Source organism: Solea solea, chromosome 1 (genome assembly GCF_958295425.1).
Source record: "Solea solea chromosome 1, fSolSol10.1, whole genome shotgun sequence".
Classification (NCBI taxonomy): Eukaryota; Metazoa; Chordata; class Actinopteri; order Pleuronectiformes; family Soleidae; genus Solea; species Solea solea.
The window spans coordinates 18,049,083-18,073,806 of record NC_081134.1 but is presented as its reverse complement, the minus strand read 5'-3'; the positions used below and the strand labels follow the sequence as shown (position 1 = coordinate 18,073,806).

At 44.3% G+C, this 24,724-nt stretch overlaps 3 protein-coding genes across 3 annotated transcripts in view; 1 reads left to right on the top strand and 2 right to left on the bottom strand.

The window, feature by feature from the left end:
• LOC131471881 (histone H1-like) overlaps positions 1-24,724 on the bottom strand; it is a 39,784-nt gene that overhangs the window by 6,682 nt on the left and 8,378 nt on the right. The window lies entirely within an intron of this gene.
• On the top strand, positions 92-917 carry LOC131471973 (histone H3). Its single transcript, XM_058648815.1, has one exon. It carries the CDS (start codon positions 107-109, stop codon positions 515-517), a length of 411 nt encoding a protein of 136 aa, XP_058504798.1. The 5' UTR covers positions 92-106; the 3' UTR covers positions 518-917.
• On the bottom strand, positions 22,755-24,234 carry LOC131472080 (histone H2B-like). Its single transcript, XM_058648939.1, has one exon. It carries the CDS (start codon positions 24,198-24,200, stop codon positions 23,826-23,828), a length of 375 nt encoding a protein of 124 aa, XP_058504922.1. The 5' UTR covers positions 24,201-24,234; the 3' UTR covers positions 22,755-23,825.

Below are 24,724 nucleotides of genomic sequence, written 5' to 3'. Positions count from 1 at the left end.
GGACTGAAGCAGCGTCACCGTATCACAGCTGCTCCCACAGTTTAAGAGCAGAGAGTCGCTCGTGTCTGCTTCACTTTTTCTCCTATTGAAAGCAACACGCAGAAACATGGCAAGAACCAAGCAAACCGCCCGTAAATCTACCGGAGGTAAAGCTCCCAGGAAGCAGCTGGCCACCAAGGCTGCGCGTAAGAGCGCGCCTGCCACCGGCGGCGTGAAGAAGCCTCACCGTTACAGGCCCGGTACCGTGGCTCTGAGAGAGATCCGTCGCTACCAGAAATCCACGGAGCTGCTGATCCGCAAGCTGCCCTTCCAGCGCCTGGTGAGAGAGATCGCTCAGGACTTCAAGACCGACCTGCGCTTCCAGAGCTCCGCTGTCATGGCTCTGCAGGAGTCCAGCGAGGCTTACCTGGTCGGCCTCTTCGAGGACACCAACCTGTGCGCCATCCACGCCAAGAGAGTCACCATCATGCCCAAGGACATCCAGCTGGCCCGCCGCATCCGTGGAGAGAGAGCTTAAACTCTGTCCCGCTGCTGCTGCTCCACTAACCTTCACCTCAACGGCTCTTTTAAGAGCCACCTCACTCTCAACTCTAGACAACAGTCCTCTGCTGCCTCAACATATGTTAACATTTTCTCATTATTTGACAATTAACTGTTGTCTTCCATTATGAGTAAACAAATATGAATTGTTACAGTATCACAAAGATCAAAGCTGTCATCAGTAAATGTGGTGAACACCAACACAACTACTGTTCAAACTCAGTACAGTAATTGTGATAGCCTACAGTACACTTTAAGACATTTCTACTCTGTTACAACAAACAAATGTAAGTTCACCTGCTGCCTTGAAATTGCAATTCAACCAAACTTAAGTGATATCCTTGTTTTGACTAATAAACTGAAGCTTATAAAGTTGAGTTAAGTGCAATGGTATAGTCATCTCAACATTCTTCTATAAGTTATCAAAGTTGACTCAACTTCCAATCACTTTGTGGTTCAACTCGTTAAAACAAATAAATATCCTATATTAACAGAGATGTAAAAGGCACTTAGTTTAAGAAACATCACTTTTTGCATTATAATAAATTACAGTCTCATGTTGACACAACTTGTACTATCAAGTTAGAAAATTTTAATTCCATATTTGTTTTAACTTGAATGTCTAGTTCATTTTGACTGATGCTATCAAGCTTAAGGATTTGAAATAATCACAATGAACTCTTGCAGCCAAAATGTCTAACCACACCTAAGACGAGATGTTAAGTATCACTGCATTTCCACATTATAATTTGGCCCAATGACAACAACAACATAGCTTTTTCATTTTCATTGACATATTTACAGTTAAGAAGCTGACTTCTTAATTGTAAATATGTCAATGAAAATCTTCCTTATGACAAAGAAATCATTACAATTGTTCATTAGAACTCCTGGGGGTAAGGGCAAGACATTTGAGAGAACCATTTGGAGGTTTGGGTAACACCACGCAACATTTCAGCAATTTAACTTACAGGCAGTATGTGAGGAGTTTATTTCTTAGCCCATGTGTTCTTGCAGAGCATTGATCTGGTTTCATGCCCATGATCACCCTTTGCAAGAACTCAAACATGTATTTCATGTTGTGTGGATACTGGAGGTTCAGGCAGTATATTGCTCCCATCAGCATCACGAAGCATGTGGGCACATCCTGTGGGTCATGAAGAATGATCGTCTCTTCTACCACCACAGCCACGTTGAAGACTTTGAGAGGAAATGAACCATGCAGAGGTTCCTCATGTCCAATTAACAGTCCAACCTGCATTCCTCTCATGATCACATCATGGGTTTCTCCATAAGCCTGATGACGAAGACATTGACATTTAATGTCTCATAAAGGAAAAAAAAAATCATATTTATGAACGTTAAAATAAACTGATACAACAGTTGTTACATCTCATTATTTTATCAATATTTAAACATTTTATAGACGTAAACCCCTTTAACACAGCCTATTGAGGGCCAGGTTGCTGCAACTTTCTTAAATTGTACTGTTTTGTATAACATGTACAGATGCTTTTTAATTATGGCAAAAAGAAAATCTGTATAAAAGACTAGGGCTGCAACTAACACTTATTTTCAAAATTCTTGATTAATCGATTTTGTTTCATCAATAAAATGTCAGTAAACATTAAAAATGTTGATCAGTGTTTTTCAAACCTGGAAATTATATTCTCAAAGGTCTTGTCCACAGAACAACATTATTCAGTTTTATAATTTTTTTGATATATGGAGCAAAGAAACCAGTGAATATTCACATTTAAGAAGCTGAAAAATCAGAAAACTTATTTCGGTTGTTTAAAGAAAAATACTCAAAGTAGAAGTAGATGACGATTAATTTATTAATCGAGTGATTTCTCCAGCCCTAGCAAATACATTGACTTACATCACACATCCTTATCATGTCTGACGAATCCTCAGTGAAAGACCAAGTAAGGCAGCTGTTCTTTTGTGCTGGTTTGTGTCCTACACAAAAAAGGCAAGAGTATGTAAATGCAATAGAATCCTCTATAATCATCTTATTTTGGTACATACTTATAGGAAATTAGATTTGTTTTCATGAACAGTCCATTCCTCCTGTTAAAGACCCCGTTCAAGTTTGACCTTCTCTTTGATGCCACCCCAGCTTTGTAGAGCTCCAACAGACTTGCCATTGTGGCATCTAGTCCTTCCAGAAATGACTCCAGCAGGTTTTTGGTGACGACTCTGTCGAACTCAGCACTCAGCTGAAACAGACAAATGACAATATGCAGAGAAAGACATTGGAGCTGCATAAAGCTTTATAAAGACAATGAAAATACATTAAAGGCTTTGACTAGTGGTGTAAAAATTATTAAGATGCTTCTATCAAAGTTAACAATATCACACTGTTAACTCGGTAACCATAACCTTTGAATCTGGTAAGTCATCAAAGCTGTAAGACAAACGTAGTGGAGTCAAAAAAGTATATTGCCATCTGTATATACACAGAATTTGTCACATGCCCTGATTGATGTAATTATGTACTCAGTTCCCATTTTATTAGGTATATCAGTGTAATCGAATAAAATCCAATTGAACAATTCTGCCATGTCTTCTCTTTTAGATAAGACAATAGTGTTCAGTTTTGACAGGCAATGCCAGAGATCCATCAATTTGGCTTTGTGTTTACTGCTAAGGCCCAACAAGCTTTTTAACTGGACTTCAGTTTACTGCTGTTCCAAATATTCAACAAATTACCAGAATCAGAATTAAAATGAAATGTAAAATCCTTAACTATAACATGAGTGTGACTACCAGTCTCACAGCATCACTGACCCTCCTCATACACCCCCTTTCTGCTGGCTAAGACACACGTCAACAGACTGAACCAGTTTAGTCTACAGCGACATTCTTTTTAATTCAACAGTGACTCACGGAAACATAAGGTGATTACTAGTGCTGTTAAACCATTAAAATATTTAATCGCGATTAATCACATTAATGTCATAATGTTTTTTTTTTAATTGAAAACAACATTGGCATATACTATAGTGTAGGGCCGAACAATTAATCAAAATTTCATTGAAATAGCAATACAGCTTACTGCAATTTCAAATCACAGGAGACACAATATTTGTTCAAGCCAAAATGTATGTCAAAATATTATTTTAGATTAATTATTATTACACATCTTATTCTACAAAGAGACATTACATAGCATATATACATACATATCTTACAGATATCAGACATACATTAGGGAGCCGCAGGTGAATATTTCTGTCACCTTGCATATTTTTTAGTTATTCCTCTTATTGTGAGAGCCGCACAATGATAAGAGAGGCTGTGTATCACCCTGCAGTGCTGCGAATAAAGTGCAGTTCTTCAACACAGACAAAGTCCTGTGATTTAAAGTGTTGTTGCTGTAACGAGCTAAACCAAGCTAAAGGAGCTAGAAGTCTTTGGACGTATCCTTACGACAGTTCGGGAGTCTGCCAGCTTGGTTGATAACACTGCATACATCATTACTTGGATGTGGGGAGTGCGTCGAGAAATGATCCGGGCTGTGTTGGATACGGAGAGCCTGCTTGGAGACGCACAGCGCTCGCCATCCACTAAAAGTATAACATTCACCTACTACTCTTTGCCACGTGCCTGTTGTTTTGTTTCCGGTCTAGCTATATCGCAAAGCTAATGCCTCAATACACTGGTCAATACAGTAAGGCTACGTTTACATGATGACGATCTGAACAGAAGACGCAAAAGTGTCTTCACTTTTTATCCCGCGTTTAGACGAGCGTTTTCGGGAGAAAATCTGCGTTCATATGGTGACGCAAAAGTGTGTGGAATTCGATTGGCTATGCATGCCAGGCGGCTAGGTGGCGCTGTGATACACTATCACAAAACACTGTCATGTATGAGCGCATGCGCAGAATCTTCCTTCCTCTCCGTGAAAAGCAAAACAGATTACAGATCCTTCTCTGTTCAGTAATATTATCTGTACATATCCTGTACATTTTGTGGAAAGACTCCTGTACGTTTATTAGAGCTGCCAGAGCAGCTTGAAGGTCCATCCCTTGGAAATAATCCGACATTTGTTAATTTCCCTGTACTGGCGCATGTATGTGACGTAAACACATACGTGACATATGCAGATCTGAGCCGAGTTTAGCATCTTGCCAGTGTAGACGGAGACGATACGGTGGAGCGTATTCAAGTTATCCACTCTGGAGGATGGTTTCAGATTTTTGCGTTTTTAAGCCCCAAAAACACTCACCATCACCGTCTAAACGAAAGGCACTTCCAATAAAAGCATCCTCGTGTGAACGGGGCCTAAGAATACATAAAGAATGAGTAAAGCGGATGCTACCTCAGTGGTGGAGGGAGGAGGGCATGAAAAGGGCAAAACTCAAGTAGCTCTGTTTGCCTAGCATCTAGCTAAAACCAGACATATTAAATAGATTTAAAAACTGAGAAATATTCAGAAATTCTAGTTAAGTGAACACATCAAGATCAGCCTAAGGTGTCAAATCGTGAACACAACATAGAACTTAAAGTTTAAATTCAGAAAACGTGCACACTTCAGTTTAAAATCCAAAACTTGTCAGAGCTCTTTGAGTTCAATAGAAGTATTAAGTGTCTCACTTCAGCCTCTCACTGTTATTACTCCTCATTACATTTATAAAGTCATGTAGCCTTTATTTACTAAATGCCAACTGCTGATTAACAAAAGTGTTAATGTTTTACATTGTCCCATAAGAACCCACACCAATGTCTCCTTTTTTAATAGCACCCTCCTGAACATGTAAAGGTCTTGTCACACCCATGTCAATGTGGGTCCTTATGGCTTAAATTTCATAAAGAATAATCTGATCTGATTATATTTCATATAATCGTAAATTATACTATGGTCATAGCAGCTCATTTCTAATGTAATGACTTGGTAAGTAGCTACAAGAGTTGTAAGAAAGTCATGTTATTTTCATTGTTATAATTGTGTTAATTATGATGTGCTGGAGGGTGATCATTAATTAAGTATGTGAAATGAAGGGAAGCAACTTTAACCATGAATAATATACAGTATATAAAAGTTGGAGCTTCACGTGTACCATTAATGTTTCAAGGAATTTCATCAACTTCAGCTTTAATGGTACGTTATATGAGTTATGCTTGTTAAATCAGAATCTCCACAGCAGACATCAACTGTCTCGTTTTTCTAACTTTAATCTCGGACAGCTTTTACAGTCAGCGTCACTCTGACACTGGGCTGTAGTTTTTTAATTGTCTCTGCGTTTTTAGCCACACTGAAATGCTATGAAGTGCATGCTATGCTTTTTCTGTGGACAATCAATGGGAAAATGATTTCATATCTTCACCACTCTCTTGCTCTGGCACTTGCTGTCACCATTTTTGTTAAATATACAAACTACTCCCTAATCATTGCACTGCCATGGATGCCACAGAATATATTTCAATAATTTCACAGTTTAACATTTTGGATCCTGGAGTATTTATTGAATTGTAGGGGGCACGATGGCACGAAGTGAGCGATCTTGCTGAAGCGGATACCAGGAGGTATCCCCTTCCACAAGATACCAGGGTGACAGGAGAGTTGGGAGCTGTGGGCCCACTGCAGAACCTCAGACCGGAGGTTGGGTGGCACGAACAGACGATTGGAGGGGCATGAGCTGGGACCGGGCTGGTTCTGGATGACGTCTTTCATTCTCTCTTCCACCTCCCAGGTGAGTGTGGCTACCAAGCGGGAGGGTGGCAGGATAGTATCAGGGCCAGCAGAGTCCCCTTCCTCCACCTGGAACTGCCGGGACAGGGCAGGACCCTGGCCGATACGAGAGAGCAAAGTTGAACCGGGTGAGGAAGAGTGACCAGCAAGCCTGCCGGGAGTTTAGACGTCTGGCGGACTGGATATACTCAAGGTTCTTATGATCAGTCCAAACCAGAAACGGCAGCTTCCTTCCCTCGGGCCAGTGTCGCCACTCCTCCAAGGCTAACTTGACTGCGAAAAGCTCCCTATTGCCAATGTCATAATTTCTTTCGGCCAGGGTCAAACGCCTGGAAAAAAAGGCCCATGGGTGCAGCGTTGAGTCAGTGGCGACCCTCTGCCATAGGACCACCTCTACTCCCACATTGGAGGCATCCACTTCTACAACAAACTGACGTTCAGAATCCAGCATAACCAGAATGGAGGCCGAAGTGAACCGATCCACTGGAAGGGCACCTTCGAGGAGGTGAGGGCCATGAGGGGAACTGCCACCGTGCTGTAACCCCTGATGAACCACCGGTAGAAGTTGGCGAACCCCAGGAAACGTTGAAGTTGTTCGTGGGAGTCCAGGACGGGCTAGGCAGTGACAGCGGAGACCTTGGCTGAATCCATCTGCACAGTCCCCCTCCCAACGACGTACCCCAGGAAGGAGACAGATGGAATGTGGAACTCGCACTTCTCAGCTTTGAGGAAGAGGGAGTTCTCTAAGGCGCTGCAAAACCGCCTGGACATGGTGGACGTGTTAGTCTCTGGACCGGGAGAAGATCAGGATCTCGTCCAGGTAGAGAAACACGAACATGTCTCTCAGTACATCGTTCACAAGGGCTTGGAAGATAGCTGGGCATTGATGAAGCCGAAGGGCATCACCAGGTACTCGTAGTGGAGGGAAGGGGTGTTGAAAGCCGTCTTCCATTCGTCCCCCTCGTGGATCCGAACCAGACGATAGGTGTTGCGTAGGTCGAGCTTGGAGCTTGAAGGCGGACGTGATGAGAGGCAGAGGGTAACGATTCAGGGGGCGGATAAGGAATACAGGCGCCCCCTAGGTGGAACAACGCCGGGTTGGAGGTCGATGCTGCAGTCATAAGGTCTATGCGGTGGAGGAGAGGTAGCCTTGGCCTTGCTAAACACCTCCCTGAAATCCAGATATTCAGCAGGGACCCCCAACATATCAGGTGCGGAACTGGAACTGGTGGCCAGCTCGGGTGCAGCTGCTTGCTTTAGGAAAACCTGATGACAGGATGAGCTCCAGCCTAGGATAGCCCTAGTGGCCCAGTTGAGGTGGGGGTTATGACGACGGAGCCAGGGGAACCCCAGGACAAGCGGATGGTGAGGAGACTGCAGGATGTGGAACTGCACAGTCTCATGATGGTTGCCAGAGAGGAGCATGCAAATGGGCACAGTCTGGTGGGTGACAGTCTTTAGAAGGCGGCTGTCCAAGGCCTTGACGGGAACCGGACAGGGCAGGAGAATTTGCTCGACCCCCAGCTGTCGAGCTAGGTTATCATCAATAATGTTCACATCTGAACCAGAGTCTATAAGTGTGGCGAGAGTCTGAGAGCCCTGAGGCAACAGTAGTTGAGCTCGGCACAGGGGACGTAGGTTGGAGGAGGGTTTGTGAGGCTGGCCCGGCCAACCTGCCTGGGCTCGAACTCCCTCATGGGTTGACTGGCAGGAGGAGGAAAGTATCTCCTGGAGTGGCGAATCCACCCTCTGCATGACTCTGCTGTGATGTCGTCCATGGCTGCTAGCAGGGCATTTGTGCATGTGGACGCTGGTCATACATGTTGAGTTGGCCTCTACCCCTCTCATTCTCAGAGACTATGTCCCTGTAAAGAGAAAAGCACCAAAGCGACTGAGAAAAACTGTAATATAAACCCTGACTTTAATATTTTATTTAGGGAGACATGCTGTCAATACATTACATTACATGTCATTTAGCAGATGCTTTTATCCAAAGTGACTTACAAGGGCCACTGAGCCACTCTGCCCCCTTTCAGACATGCTGTCACTGACTCTCTCCTCCTGTTGGGGGTGATGGTGCACCATAGAGTCCTTTGGCGCCTCTGTCTTCCACCAGGTGCTCAAACAGACTTTGAATACCCGTGAATCTCAGTATAATCTTCACACAGGACGCTATGTGTCACGCTTGACAGACATCGGACATCTGAGCCTTCAACATATCAGCCACGTTACCAGCCTACCCTCCTCGCGGAGCCAGGCCATAGACGCTAAGCGCGAGCAAACCAGACCGTATTCAGCATGACAGTGGTTCGAAGCCTCTGATCTTGCGGAGGTTTTCCACTTCTCCTCCACGGACACAGCAGCCATCAGTGAGTTCCATGCAAATGTAATTTGGGCGACTGCTTTTGATGCGAAAGACACCATTTTAAAGAAAAAAGCTCCCGATCCTAAAACACAGAAACCAGCACCAGTAAAAAAGAATCCTGTTCCCCCAAGTGACCCAGCAGTACGCAGCTTCATTACAAACACTCTTCAACAACTACAAACTATGGACCCTACTGCATCACCAGATTCCAGACCAGCCATTAAAGAAAAAGAAAAAACTATGAAATTATCTAAACCCTCCAGATCTGAATAACAAGTAACCATGGTAACCAGTCCAAACCCAACCACCTCTGCTGAGACACCAGCTCCTCCAACTACAGAGAAAATCGGCCATCTTATCATTAAGCATATTTTTGCCCAAATCAACCACCTGTATTACGAATTCAGCAAATACGCCCAGTCCACCTCCATCAACAGCGCCATCACACAGATGAAGTCCACCCTAGTCACAATGGGACAGATCTTACTGGAAGGACAGGACCCACTCACCCCGCTCCCACCACTCTCTGCTAGGTTCTCGGACGTTGTCAATGCAAATATACACAAATATCAAACATTCAACACAGGCACCAGAAAAAGAGCACAAAGAGAATCGACAGAAATCCAACACATTACACCAGTTGTAAAAGAAAACTACAAAACTCCAGACAGCTCTTTTATAACCAACCTATCCATCAGCAAAGAAATACAAAAACACAAGTCACAAATCCAACTCCAAAAACTGATCCATATGCGAAATTGCAATCTCCTCATCTTCCCTAAGGACACCCCCTCCCTGAACAGTCTTCTGTCACCATGGCCTGAAGAAGCATTCACCAGAGCACATTTCACCTGCAGACTAGCACGTAAACAAGGCACTGAAACCCCATCTGACCCCCCTGTAAACTACTGGTCATTAAAGGCATCAACACCAACATCACTGAAACACAAGTTAGCTAGCTCAGTCCCAGACAACTAGTGAGAGGACACTGGTGCGTGTTGGCGGCCGCTTCTCCATACGGAAGAAAACTTCGGGAAAAACGTCTGTCTGCATTTTTGAACATTTGAACAGCTCCTGTAAAAAGTTTTCTTACCTTGCGGTGGTTCTGCACGGATCCTGCCCCATCTGACGGTACCCTAGCCTGTCATCAGCTGTGGTGTTGCAGTGGCTCCCAACAGAGCTAGCTCCCGGGGTCGCCAATACGGCCCGACCTCACTGTATTCCAAGCAGCTTACAGCGAGGTCACCGGCCTGTCCGAGGCCGGTCCGCACTCCGGAGCAGCCAGTCAGCTATGCTGCTGCTTGTCGTTGCCTGTCTGCTGACCATACTGCCACTATTCACCATCCAGCAATGGCACTCCGGTACACATCCACGCAGCTCCGCAGCCTAAACCATCGCGCACCTCCTTCCTCGGACACTTTGACAACAATGAAACAGCTCTGCCTCCTCCAACGTCGCCCATACATCCACCGTGGCTCACGCCGCGGATTCATCCTCCATTCCACCACCGAAAACAGCATTCCCACACTCTGTTCCAACCGCAGCACGCACCATCTTGGACAACGGCACAACAACGTCCGCATACGTCATCCGCGCAATGGTCACATGACTAATTTCAACCTCCTCCCTGTTTCAACTTCCGTCACAAGGACTTCACAACAAAAGCCTCTCAAAACAGCTCTACTCAACACCCGGTCAGTCAACAATAAAAGTCTCCTTCTGCACGAATTTATACTGGACAATGAATTGGATTTACTCTGTCTTACTGAATCCTGGCATAAACCATCAGACTACATCGCACTCAACCAAACAACACCATCTGGATACCTTTATCTGGACAACCCCCGCCCTGACCGTAGGGGGGGAGGCATTGCAGTCATCTACCACAACAGACTCAAATCTCCATTCCACCCACATCATCATTTGAACACCTGGTTTTCCGACTTCCTGGTTCTCGGTCACTTCTCATTGCCATAATCTACCGTCCCCCCAAAAACTGTTCATCATTTCTCTCAGACTTCACAGACTTCTATACCCAGCTCTCTTCCATCTCTCCATGTATCCTCCTCCTTGGCGATTTCAACATCCACATCGACACTCCAAGTTCAAAATTCAATGCAGACTTCCTGGACATATTAAATTGCCTTGACCTCACACAACATGTCAACTCACCCACGCATTCCCATGGACATATCCTCGACCTCGTCTGCTCCTCAGCCCCACTCTCAGTCCACAACATTACACTATCCGACCTCACAATATCTGACCACCGAGCCATCACCATGGACGTTGTCACCCCCACTCCAACACCCAGTCAAACCCGGTCAATAACCTTCCGCAATCTCAAATCACTCAACCCCATCTCATTTTCATTCTTCATATCTGAATCACTATCTCGCTCCTCCCTCTCTACAGATTCCACCACTACAGAACTTGTCGATCACTATAACCAGTCCCTCTCCTCCTGCCTTAACCAACTTGCTCCCCTCAAAACAAAAACTGTCTCCTTTTCTGCCTCTGCCCCATGGTATACTCCTGATCTCCACCAACTGAAACGCAAACGCAGACAACTCGAACGACTCCATAACAAAACCGTTCTCACTGTCCACGCTGATGCATTTAAACACTTCACCTCCACCTACATCACAGCTTAAAACACCGCCCGGTCAAACTACTTCTCCCAAATAATACACTCCAATGCATCAAACCCACGTACCCTGTTCACCACCTTCGCGCAGCTCACCAAACCCAAAGACAATATCACCTCCACATTCACCACAAACAAATGCAATAATTACTTTTTCATTTTTTCACTCCAAAATCAAAACCATCCACACCACACTTCATACCTCTGTCTCAGCTCAGCCCCCCCCAGAATTTGACCTCACTATGACCACACACCACGGCTTGTCCTCCTTTGCTCCCTTATCCCCCACAGACACTACCAAACTACTCAAAGACATGATGCTAAAAACCTGCCACCTTGACCCCATCCCAGCCCCCCTCCTGAAAGTCTGCATCCCCACTCTCACGCCACTCATCACCACCATCATAAACTCCTCCCTCAGCTCTGGTATTGTTCCTCCCACTCTCAAACTAGCCACCATCACACCCCTGCTGAAAAAACCTGGCCTAGACCCTGACAACCTGGACAACTTCAGACCCATCTCCAACCTCCCACTCCTGTCAAAAATATTGGAACGCGCCATCATTTCACAGCTCCAGCAATATCTCCTCAACTCCCAACTGTTTGAAACATTCCAATCCGGTTTTCGCCCCCATCACAGTACAGAAACAGCCCTTCTAAAAGTCCCCAACGACCTCCTCCTTTCCACCGACTCTGGTTCACTCTCCATCCTCCTCCTCCTCGACCTCAGTGCAGCATTCGACACCATCGACCACAGCATCCTCCTCCACCGTCTCCAAACCATTGGCTTCTCCGGCAGAGCACTCTCCTGGTTCTCCTCCTACCTCACCGACCGCCATCATTATGTTTCCATAAACAACTTCAAATCAAATACCTTCCCTGTCTCCACTGGTGTTCCCCAAGGTTCGGTGCTCGGCCCCCTCCTCTTCATCATCTACATGCTTCCCCTTGGTCATATTATCCGTCATCATGGACTTCATTTCCCCTGTTATGCCGACGACACCCAGGTGTACATATCCACCAAATCCATCACCCCAGTCATTCTTTCCACCATCACACACTGCCTCGCCGACATTAAAACCTGGATGGACCATAATTTCCTCAAACTCAACAGCAACAAAACAGAACTCATCCTCACCGGACCCAACTCTCTCCACCCATTGGCCCAGAACATCTCCCTCACCATCGACGGCCACTCAGTCACTCCCTCCCCCTCTGTACGCAATCTCGGCGTTATCCTGGACTCCACCCTCTCGTTCAAACCTCACATAAACCACATTACCAAAACATAATTTTTCCACCTCCGCAATATTGCCGTCTCCGTCCCTACCTTTCACAATCCTCTGCAGAAATCCTCATTCACGCCTTCATTACCTCCAGACTCGACTACTACAATAGCCTCCTCTACGGTCTCCCCTCCACTCACCTTCAAAAACTACAATATATCCAGAACTCTGCTGCCCGTCTGCTCACCCACACCCGCTCCAGTGACCACATCACCCCCATCCTCAAAAAACTCCACTGGCTCCCTTACCGCATACAATACAAGGTTCTTCTCATCACTTACAAGTCCCTCCATAACCTGGCTCCCTCATATCTCACTGACCTCCTCCACCTACACTGTCCCACCCGCCGCCTCAGATCCGCTGACTCCAACCTCCTCACTCCCCTCAGGACAAAGCGCCGAACCCTGGGGGACCGAGCCTTTGCTGCAGCTGCCCCCACTCTCTGGAACTCACTCCCACAACTCATCAGGAACTCAGACTCACTACAGACATTCAAATCATTACTCAAAACCCACCTGTTCAAAACTGCTTACACTTAACTGTCTATTTCCCATTGTTTTATCCCAGTCCTGTCCTTTGTTTTTGTTTTTGTTTTGTCGTTTTGTGTTTGTACAGCGTCTTTGAGTGTCAAAAAAAGCGCTATAAAAATATGATGTATTATTATTATTATTACAAGTTAAAGAAGAACTGGAAAATCAAGGCATCCAAATCACCAGACTACATAGAATTATAAGCAGAAATACTCAGCAACCAACCACATTCCTCAAAATCCACCTCACCAACCCAGATCAAGCTGCCGGCCTTCTCCACGAAGGATTTGACATGGACCTCTTCCAGTACCGAGTGGAGAAGGTACGGCCTCCACCCACCATTAAACAATGCTTCAAATGTCAACAGTTCAATCACATATCCATCAACTGCAATAACTCTGTTGTCTGCTTGAGATGCGGAGAAAATCACCATCACAAAACCTGCACTAAAGAAAAACGTCATGCCAAGTGTGCCAACTGTGCAGGTGAACACTCTGCCGCCTCAAAGACCTGCCCAGTCTACCTGTCAAACATGACTCAACTTGCCAATAACCCACCACCCCTTGGAAAACCCACCAACCTCCCCAGCCTGCACTCTAAAGACAGCACCCATCTTGCCCTTCTCCGAGATGACCTCAAAAAACTGGCCATGGACGACACAAAAATAGAAGAAGTCATTAAAAGCATCAGAAAACACACAAACCACAGTTTATAAACAAAACCCTCTCACCAAGAACTTTATACCGGTCTTTTTTCCCTATAATTCTCATCATGACACTCTGCACCTTCTTACATATAAACATCAGAGGAATAAGAGGAAATAAAGAAGAACTTATCCAACTGCTGAATGACAAGAACATCTCTGTAGTTTCTGTGAATGAAACACTTTTATCAACCAAATCACAGATCAAAATTCCTAGATACTCAATCATCAGAAAAGAGCGACAGACAGGACATGGAGGAGGAGTAGCCATTTTAATCAAAAATAACATTGAATAAGGTGAAATGGATTTTGGTCTCACATCAGAAGAACTCAACAGAAACGAATATGTTGCAATAAAAATGAAAACCCATTTAAATCACTCCATCACAGTCATCAGTATCTATTGTCCCCCCGGAATAAAACCCTCCTCAAACCTGTTCCAAGCTGTATCCACCTCCAGCCACACCCTCATCATGGGAGACTTCAATGCCAAACATGTTGACTTCTATTGCAATAAAACAAACCCAAGTGACAAATTCTCACTGACACCAATTTAACAATCATCAACACAAATGAACCCACTTACATATCTCCACAAACTGGCAACACAGACATCCTGGACCTCATTATATGCTCACCCGACCTGGCTTCTAAACTCCATAAGTTCTTCACCACTAACCACCTCTCTAGTGATCACGTACCTGTTCTTACTACATTCTCTTTCCTGCCACAAGTCACCAACAAGAAGAAATACAACTACAAAACAGCAGAATGGGAAAAATATAGATCAAACATTGAAGACAAACTGAAGAACATCACTCTCATCACCACCCATCAACACCTGGACCAACAATCATCACTCCTAAGCAAAATTCTCATCCAAGCCAGAGAAGAAACCATATCCCAATATTCAGCAAAACCATCGAAACAGACTTTACCTGCTCACCTCCTCCAACTCATCAGACACAAAAGGAAACTGCGACGAGATTTCATCATGTTCAGATCACCCCACATCAAAACAGTATTAAACAGACTGCAAAGCACTCTTAAAACACAACTCACCCTCCACCGACAGAAAACATGGAACACATTCTATAGAAAACTTGACCAAGACATAAACCCCCGGACATTTTGGCAAAAAATAAAGAACTTAAACGGAGACCCAGAGACCAACAACACACCACCACTTACATCATCAGGCACAATAATTAATAACAACGCTGAAAAGGCCACACTTTTCCTTAACCACCTGGAAAACATTCACTCTTGTCCAACAGACCCCCATTTTGACAATGAATGGAAAAAATTAGTTGATAAAGAAATAGCCAAACACAACACAAACGAGACAAACACTGCCAACTACACCACAGAGCACCAATTACTCACAAAACTAGTCATTATCCAGGAAATACAACTGCACCTAAAGAAAATGAAAAACAAAGCACCAGGAGAAGATAATGTCGACACCACTCTAATAAAACAAGCACCAGCCACTTACTTTCAGCACCTCGGACAGCTCTTCTCCACCTGCCTCTCCACTGGACATTTCCCCTCACCATGGAAAGTGGCCTTGGTCATTATGATCCACAAACCTGGAAAAGATCCACACAACACCTCAAGCTATTGTCCCATAAGCCTTCTAAGCCACATAGGGAAATTATTTGAAAGAATACTCACCTCACGTCTCACCAGCTACATTGAATCAATGGGCCTCCTGGCAATACATCAAGCCGGTTTCAGGAAGGGGAGAGCCACCACAGACAACATCCTCCGATTATCCGAAGACATTCATAGAAACTTTAATAAAAAAGAAATAACCCTGGCAATATTCTTTGACATCGAAAAAGCATTTGACAAAGTATGGCACAACGGACTTAAATACCGACTACTGGACACCAACCTCAAACTGCCAAAACCCACCCAATCCATCATTTCAAGCTTTCTGGATAACCGCCAAATCAAAGTGAAAGTTGCTTCCACCATTTCAACACCTTTCATCCCTCAAGCTGGAATCCCACAGGGTGCAGTTCTGAGCCCACTTTTATTCCTCTTATACATCTCTGATATCTACTTCCCCCCAGCCACCATAGCCAAAGTCTCACAGTTTGCAGATGACCTCTGTTACTGGTCCAGCTCTAAACGCCCAAATCTAGCAGCCAAGAAACTCCAAACATGCATAACTGAAATAGAAACCTGGACAAACATGTGGAGAATCAAACTGAACCCTGTCAAGACACAATGCATCCTCTTCACCAAGAACTCACACCTGCAGCCCAACAATATCGATCTGTCACTCAACAATCACAAAATCACAATCAGCAAAGCAGCAACATTCCTTGGTGTAACATTTCAAAACAACATGACCTGGACCAAACACGTCAATAACCTGGAACAAAGAGCAAACAATAGACTCAACCACCTCAAAGCCCTCTGTGGAAAACATGGAGCATCACCACCAACAGTCATCAAAGTCTACCTGGCATACATCAGACCACTCTTTGAATACTCCGTCCCCGCCTGGATCAATATCTCCGACAACCATTTACAACGAATTCAGGTCATTCAAAACAAAGCACTGAAACTGGCTCACAGACTCCCGTCCTACATCAGCAACCATTACACCCACACCATAACCTCATGAGTCCTTTGTCTCCTCCCACCTTTCCGGCCCACTCCTGATGTCACAAACTATGGATAGAAAAGGGCAGAAGCCCTGAGCTATCGCTCCAGGCTCATGACGCTTTAGCTTAGCTTATAGTCACAATCACAATCACAAAATCACTATCAGCAAAGAAGCAACAATAGACTCAACCACCTCAAAGCCACCTCAAAGCCCTCTGTGGAAAACCACCACCAACAGTCATTAAAGTCTACCTGGCATACATCAGACCACTCTTCTGATGACTGTCAGACAGAGACATGAACACAGTAAGATAAATTAAACTTAACTGATATAGCTGTTATAAGCTCAGACACACTCTCTTGATGTGGTTGTGCAATTACTATAGAAACTGTACCTGAATGTCAGTCTAACGTTGTCTATGTTTTGTTTTGCCAAGTATGTTCTGTAAATGCTAAATAATTTCAACTGTTTAATGTTAATAACCTGTTACTAACCCACTAATGTCAGTCTAATGTTGTTTATGTTTATGCCGGATCCGGCTGCCTCATTTGAGCATCCCTAACTATGGACTTAATTTCCCAGGTGACCGCCGCCACCACACGAGTGGGAGGCAGGATGTTCTCAGGGTCACCTGGGGAATCCTCAGCTTCCTGTAGGCGGGAGAGCGCGTCAGGTTTGATGTTACGGGATCCTGGACTGTAAGAAAGTGTGAAATCAAAACGATTAAATAAAAGAGTCCACCTGTCCTGATGGGGGTTGAGACGTTTGGCGGCTTGAATATATGAAAGGTTCTTGTGATCTGTCCAAACTAAAAATGGATGCTCAGCCCCCTCTAACCAGTGCAGCCACTCCTCTAACACCAATTTCACTGCAAGCAACTCACAATCACCTACATTGTAGTTGCTTTCAGGGGGTTGTTAAACGGTGCAGAAAAAAAGCACAGGGATGTAGTTTGTTGTCAGGACTGGAACGCTGGGAAAGAACCGTGCCTACTCCCGAGTCGGAAGCGTCCACCTCCACCTCCACAACAAACTGCTTAGACGGATCAGGACTGAAAAATGGCCGGGGCATTGTTTAGCCCGAACGGCATAACCAGGTATTCAAAATGACCCAAAAAGTTAAAGGCTGTCTTCCATTCATCCCCCTTCTTTATCCAAACCAAGTGATGCGCATTACGCAGGTCAAGCTTGAAAAACATGGTGGCACCCTGATGTTGCTGGAATGCCAAATTTGTTAACGGTAAGGGGTATTTAATCTTGAGGGTAATGCTGTTTAACCCCGGAAGTCTATACAGGGACGCAGGGTCTTATCCTTTTTACCCACAAAAAAAAGAACCCAGCCCTAGAGGTGAGGACGAGGGACGAATTATGCCAGCAGCCAGGGAGTCTTTAATGTAATTATTCATCGTCTCTTGTTCAGGACGTGAAAGGTTACTTCCAGGGGTGGCATGGGTGAGAGCAGACTGAAGGCAGGAAGAATGACATGAATTACTCCAACTAATGATTCTCTTAGAGACCCAATCAATTTGTGGATTATGTAATCTCAGCCATGGGTAACCTAATAGCAAAGGGGTCTGGGGGGCTGACGCCACCTTAAACCTTATCACTTCTCTGTGATTACCTGATAACACCAAAGTAAGTGGTTCTCCTGGCGACTGTCCTGGCGCTGAGCGTCAAGCTGGATGGCTAGGGAAACAAGATATTGGAGGTCAGTAGGTGGATCCCTAAGCGCAAGTTCCCTTTTAATTGGCACAGATAAGTGTAAAAATGCCCCTCTCAAGCTCTGCTCATTCCAGCCGGAGTCAGCGGCAAATGTGCAAAAATCCACAGAGTAGACCGCCACCATCCTGTCTCCCTGTCGGAGCTTGAGCAGAGAGTCAGCAGTGGAGTCCGAATGATCAGGATAATCAAAAGCTCTCAGAGGCTACCAAAGTCCAAAAAGGTTATTGGGCTTAATGAGAGTGTAGAAAAAATGGCCTGAGCCCAGACCAGTGCCCTTCCTCGTAACAGTCCCAAAACATATTGTACCTTAGACCTCTCGGTAGAAAAGGTCTGGGGCTTCTGGTGAAAAACCATGTCACACTGTATTAAAAATTCCCGGCACTGATCCAACTCGCCGGAGAAGGGAGGCGGGTCCACAGCATGAGAGTCACGAAGCAGAAGCGACGGCACTGGAATCGCCAGCAGAGTGGGGGGTTCAGCTGCTGCTGCAGGAGAAGAAGAGAAAACTGCAGCTAACTCCGACACCTGGCGAGAGAGTTCAGTAAGTTTATTTACTACATGTTGATTACTCTCCGCCAAAGTGTTGAGGTGCTGCTCATAGGCTGACCCAGTCGAGCTCCCTGGTTGGTTACTGCCTGCTGAAGCATAGCATTCTCTATACTGTAGCTGCTGTGCCTGGGTCCTTGTGTTGGTCGGATTGTTCTGTCATGGTGTCGCAGGAAAGGGGACCCAACAAATAGAAACTCAGACTAGGGAAAAGCGAGGGAAAAGTAAAAAAAACTGGGATTTATTCCCACACCAGAGGTGCTACACAAATAACATAAAACAGGCTAACAAAAAGAAAACAAAAGGCAACAGGGAAAAAGTCTGGGCGGACCAGGTCTGGACACTCATAATTGCCCACAGTCACAACAGCACCAAAGAAAAACGCCAAGCCAAATGTGCCAACTGTGCAGGCGAACATTCTGCCACCTCCAACACCTGCCCAGTCTACCTGTCAAACTTGACTCAACATGCCAACAAGCCACCACACCTTGGAAAACCCACCAACGCCCCCAGCCTGCACTCCAGAGACAGCACCCATCTTGTCCATCTCCGAGATGACCTTAAAAAACGTGTGACATCTGTTTTCATACCTGGCCAAAATAAGTGTTTTAATATGTGGTGATATGTTCTAGTAACACCCAAATGACCCGCCCACTAAAGCTAGCACATGCTGCCTACAATCAGCTGGTACCACTATCTGGTTGACAGAGCCCCAGTCTTCACCCTCAACCCCTAACTTTGGGATACATCTCCGTAACAGCAGACCATTTCTCAAAATGTACAAGGGTATATCTATATCCCTATCTTTAACACTCCTAACATCTCCTAAAACATCTGGCAAGGATGGAATCCATCTTCTGGGCTAAAATGAGAGCGTCACAACTTAGTAGCAATGTTACCTCACAAGTTGAAGCACTCCCCACAATGTTCTTATCAGTAACTTTTTTGATCACCACCTCAGAAGGTCAAAGGGTGTCCTGAGAAACCATGTTTAACGTCGTTAACCATTAGCATAACATGGTTTGCTAATCAATAAATATCTTGCGTTAACTGTTAGTTTTAACATCAGTTAATGTTATGGAAGGGCCTAAGCTGTTATGGAAAATAGTAATGTAACTACTCCCACCTTACCTTCCTCAGGGAGGTGTGTAAATATTAGATATATTCAGCAGGTGTGTTATTATCTAAAATTTGTTTACATTTGTATTGACATCTGGTTAGCTCACATTTTCTTAACTGGAAATAGTCAATCAAAATACTATTCTTTTCCACCTCTTTATATATTATAGTTGTAAGCCCAGCTGTATGTTGTATTATCTGTATATTGTCTAAAGTGTGTTAATAGTGTTACACTTTACATCAGTGTTAAAGTGCACATCATTCATGTTATAGCATAACTTATTTCTAAATGTGGCCAGGTGGGAAGACAATACGCACCTTTACACTGTGGTAATCCCCTGAGGGCTCAAGGGCTTTTAGGTAATATCAGGAAAGACCCGGAAACAGAAATAGATTTTCACTCGATGCACGCAAGGAGTGTTTTCAGGTGGACATTGCGGATACTTTTGAAGGTAAAGAAGCGCTGAAATGCATCAAATGTTAGACATTTTAAATTTATATTACCTGCATTTTATGACGTTTTAATTAATGTTTTGGTACCTGTTCAATGTAAATAGATTCCACTCAGGCCATTTGGAGAACAGAAAGTCACCATTTTAATGCCGTGTAATGTCCTGTAACCACTGTTGGCACTCCTGCAGCTCCATGGTCTGGTATTGTTAAGTTGTATTTCTTATTTTCACAACCAGAAACTTGAGTGTAAAATTTCTGATTTTGAATTGCGTTTGCTGTGTTTGTTACAGAGCACTGTAGTTGTCTTATGCACTGATTTATTAGTAGAAATTGGAATAAGATCGGTTGTTTTTTGTACGCTCATTTGCTATAAAGAAGTGAAGTGGTGATTGTGGGTTGTAGCCCAGGAGTTCAGCGGTTGAACTGTGAGTGTGTTTGCGGCATATCCGAGAAGTTTAGTTTACATTTTGAGCCAATAAATCATCTTCAGGATCTGATTTTTTGGATGTATTTGATTTTTTTCTTTACTTACTGATTTCCTACCATTGTAAGCCATTTTATATTTTTTTTAATTTATCAGCCGTGTTTCTTCCTAACTGAACACCATTTTTCTTCTGTTCAGAATAAAGACCCCAAAAAGTTGTCTGAGTCCTGTGCTATTAAGTTTACTTTTGCGGGGATGGCCAATATAAAAGACTGGGAACCACCAGTATCACGGAGGATGGTTACAGGATGCTGATCTTCTTCCCTCCCTGTAAGTGACACACAGCCTTGTGAAATAGATGGCTTAAAGCATTTATCTGGGACCGATGGAATGGAGTATGAATCTACTTGTTGGTGTAGTGGATAGCCCTCTGGTCTTTGCAGCAAGAAGACCTGGTTTTGAGCCCCAGTTGGAACAAGGGCCTTCCTGCACGGAGTTTTGCATGTGCACCCTGTGTGGTGTGTGCGTGGGTGTTCTCCGGCTTCCTCCCACTGTCCAAAAAGAGTGAGAGTGAATGGTTGTTTGTATTTATGTGTGTGGCCCTGCAATGGACTGGCCGTGTGTACCCCGCCTATTGCCCTATGTCAGCTGCGCTTCAGTGCCTCACATTCAGAAACGACCTGGCCAATGGCAGAAAAAAGTACAGCCTATCTGGCTTGGAGCTCTGCTGGGGAGTCTCACCACAGGAAGCTTGAGCAGGAAGGTTATCTGCCCTTTGAGGAATGGCAGCCTCTTGCAATGTTGAAACTTTCTGCTCATTCAAATATGTAATACAGTTCTTAAATTCCTCCACCAACATCAACTCCCTCATGGAGGCCACAACACCAACTTCATAGGCTGTACACCAGCGGTCAAAAATAATATCTTGACTTGCATTCTTCTTTAGCCTGTAGGCCTCTTGTACCAGTTCATACGCCTTTAAAATAGCATTTTTTTAACATACCATAAGTAAGGCTATCAGCATTGGACAATGATGCACAGGCCTCCTGAGCCTTACTAGTAAGCTTACATTGAAGCAAGATGCCCTACACATCGGGTGGCCACTTTAAAGCTCCAGATAACCTCTCAAATGTACTAAAGTACGTACCTCAGAAATACAGGAACCAGGGAAACATTCTTGCTAACATCAAAAGAGTGTTGCGAGGGCATTGATGGCATATCTACTGCAGAAGTCGCTCCGGATTGCAGCTCCAGCTGTCGCATCCTGATGGCCGTCTCTGCCTCAAACCCTTTGAGCTCCAGCTCCTTGCGAAACTCAAACTCTCGCTCCTTCTCTCACTCCTCCCTCTCTAATTGGAGGCGGGCTAGTTTAACTTTTAGCCGTGTGTCCAGCCAAAAGCCAAATGTAGACTCAGCAGAGATGGGAATAAACTGTGGCAGTGTGCATGGTTTTGTGTCTGCCATGTGATGCAAACTTGGTGTAATTTGTCGAGGCAACTGCTCTGAAGTTAAATCCTGCACTGGAGAAGAAGGATGGCCCAAGCTCTCTTCTGTGGGTTGTGTTCCTCCATTGTATTGGTCAAGTAACAAAGACTCAATCACAGACTCTTCAGGCACAAGTTTGAAAATACCTTTAGCGGTTAGTGCCTTAATCACTGTTTTCTTTAAGTCAATTTTAGGAAGCAAGTCTGAGATCACAATGCCATAATGTTCAGCTACCTCAAACAAGTCTTGTATGCATTCTTCAAGCCGTTATAAAGTAGGATGAGCTACAAATGCATCCAGATCAAACTTTGCCATATTAGCAACCACCTAGCTGCAACTACAGATACTATAACATTAATTCATTCAATTAAATTAACTAGTCACGAAACACCCTCTGAACACAAAACTGAATAAAGTATCTAGTTTAACACCACAAAGCAAAACAACCCAACCGGAAACAGATACAGGAAAACCTAACCACCAGATATTCCCAGATATTAAGGATCCCAGACGAGCCCCCAATATGTTACGTCACTGGCTTTGGCTCAGGGGAGGAAGGGACAAACAAATAAAAATAATGACCCGGGAGGGAGAAAGGACAGCAACAGAGGCAGTTAGGAATCCAAAACAAAAGGTGTTACTTTATTTAAAAGTAAATGCTGTTAATGTTGACGTTAAATAAACTCAGAGCACTGGTCTCCAAACAAAAAGGAACAAAAGAACCAGGGTACTACACACAATACTGCAAGGAGAAAAAATACACACTATAGCAAAGTTTCCAAGCGTGCTAAGTAGGTACAGAAAGAGGCGTCCCACAAACAAATGAAGCTGAACAGCGCCAAACTGTAGATCACTTAAAACTACTTAACAATTTTAAAAACGTGGGTTAATCTCCAACAACTACAGAAGTCTGGTGTAAAGTCACTCGTGTGTGTGTCGCGTATAAAACAAAGTCACTGCAGTTTCACTCAGCCGTGGAGTGATGACTCCGCCCACGTAAAGTAGGTACTTTTTTGTAGTGGAGATCAACCTAATCCTGCCGTGCTGAGGCGAGGCAAGTAGTGTGCATATGCTGAGATGATTAGAAACAGCTGAGGTTGTAAAAGTAGTTGCATTCAAGTCAGTGACGAGAGCAATTATATAAAATACTCACTCATTCATCTGTGTTTGTGTCACAATGAAGTTTTACACGATGAAACTCTGCTACCGCAATTAAAATCATTATTCTGAGGAAAACTATATTATTGGAATATTGTTGTTTCATTACAAATATAAACTTTTATTTTACTTTTCCCAAATGAAGAATGATTTGTGGTAGTGAACATTTGACCATTCAAACAAGTGCATGTGCAGAGAACATCACCCGTTTCCTGATGCACGGCCTTTTTTTCTGTCTCTCTGAACGAGTCTTTGTTTCAGGTCAGTGACACAGCTCAGACTATGTAGTGAGAACACATGCAGGCAAACAGATACAGTCACATCACAATGTGTGACAAGAAAGACACACATAGCATGATGTGTTGACTTGGGTCAACTTAATGTCATGCTTACTCATTAGTTTCCATTTAAATACATTTGGGATAAGGTGACACATTGTGTAAAGATCATGTGAACTCTTAGATAAAGTGTGTGGCTCTTAAAAGAGCCGTTGGGTTGATGAGATTGTTGCAGTCCGAGCAGTGTGTTTACTTGGAGCTGGTGTACTTGGTGACGGCCTTGGTTCCCTCGGACACGGCGTGCTTGGCCAGCTCACCGGGCAGCAGGAGACGCACGGCGGTCTGAATCTCCCTGGAGGTGATGGTGGAGCGCTTGTTGTAGTGAGCCAGGCGAGACGCCTCACCGGCGATGCGCTCGAAGATGTCGTTGACGAACGAGTTCATGATGCCCATGGCCTTGGACGAGATGCCAGTGTCGGGGTGGACCTGCTTGAGCACCTTGTACACGTAGATGGCGTAGCTCTCCTTCCTGCTCTTTCTCCTCTTCTTGCCTCCTTTGCCGGCGGTCTTAGTCACGGCTTTCTTGGAGCCCTTCTTGGGCGCGGACTTGGCGGCTTCAGGCATCCTGACTGACAGTTCACACAGATGAATGAGTCTTAGCAGGCGGAGGAGACTCTACTTATAAAGGCTCCATGCAAACACCACTGTGTGCTCCCCCTCCTGTGATTGGTTCAATCTCTCACTGTGGTTGGATGAGGAGGAGATAGTGTTGTCTTTGTTTGAAACACACTGGAGACATTTTAGAAACAAATACACGATAAATTTTATGAATGAAAAAAATCGCAACTGTCCTTCAGTTCTTCCTTCAGACATGTTTCTGCCTCAGTATCTTCATGATTATTAATTATCTTTATCAAAGGAAGAAACATTTGAGAAACAGAAACTCAGTGAATCATGATGATCAAACCTCTGGTAAAAGGAAGAAGAAATTATTTATAATCTTTTTATCCTTTCAGTTCAACGTGAATGTGTCAATGTATTACTGTGTGTTATTGTTAGACTTATATTAATGAGATAAATACAAGAACCACAAAATGTCTTAACTTTTAAGAGTTATTATTACTACAAAATAATCTACCTATATCCAA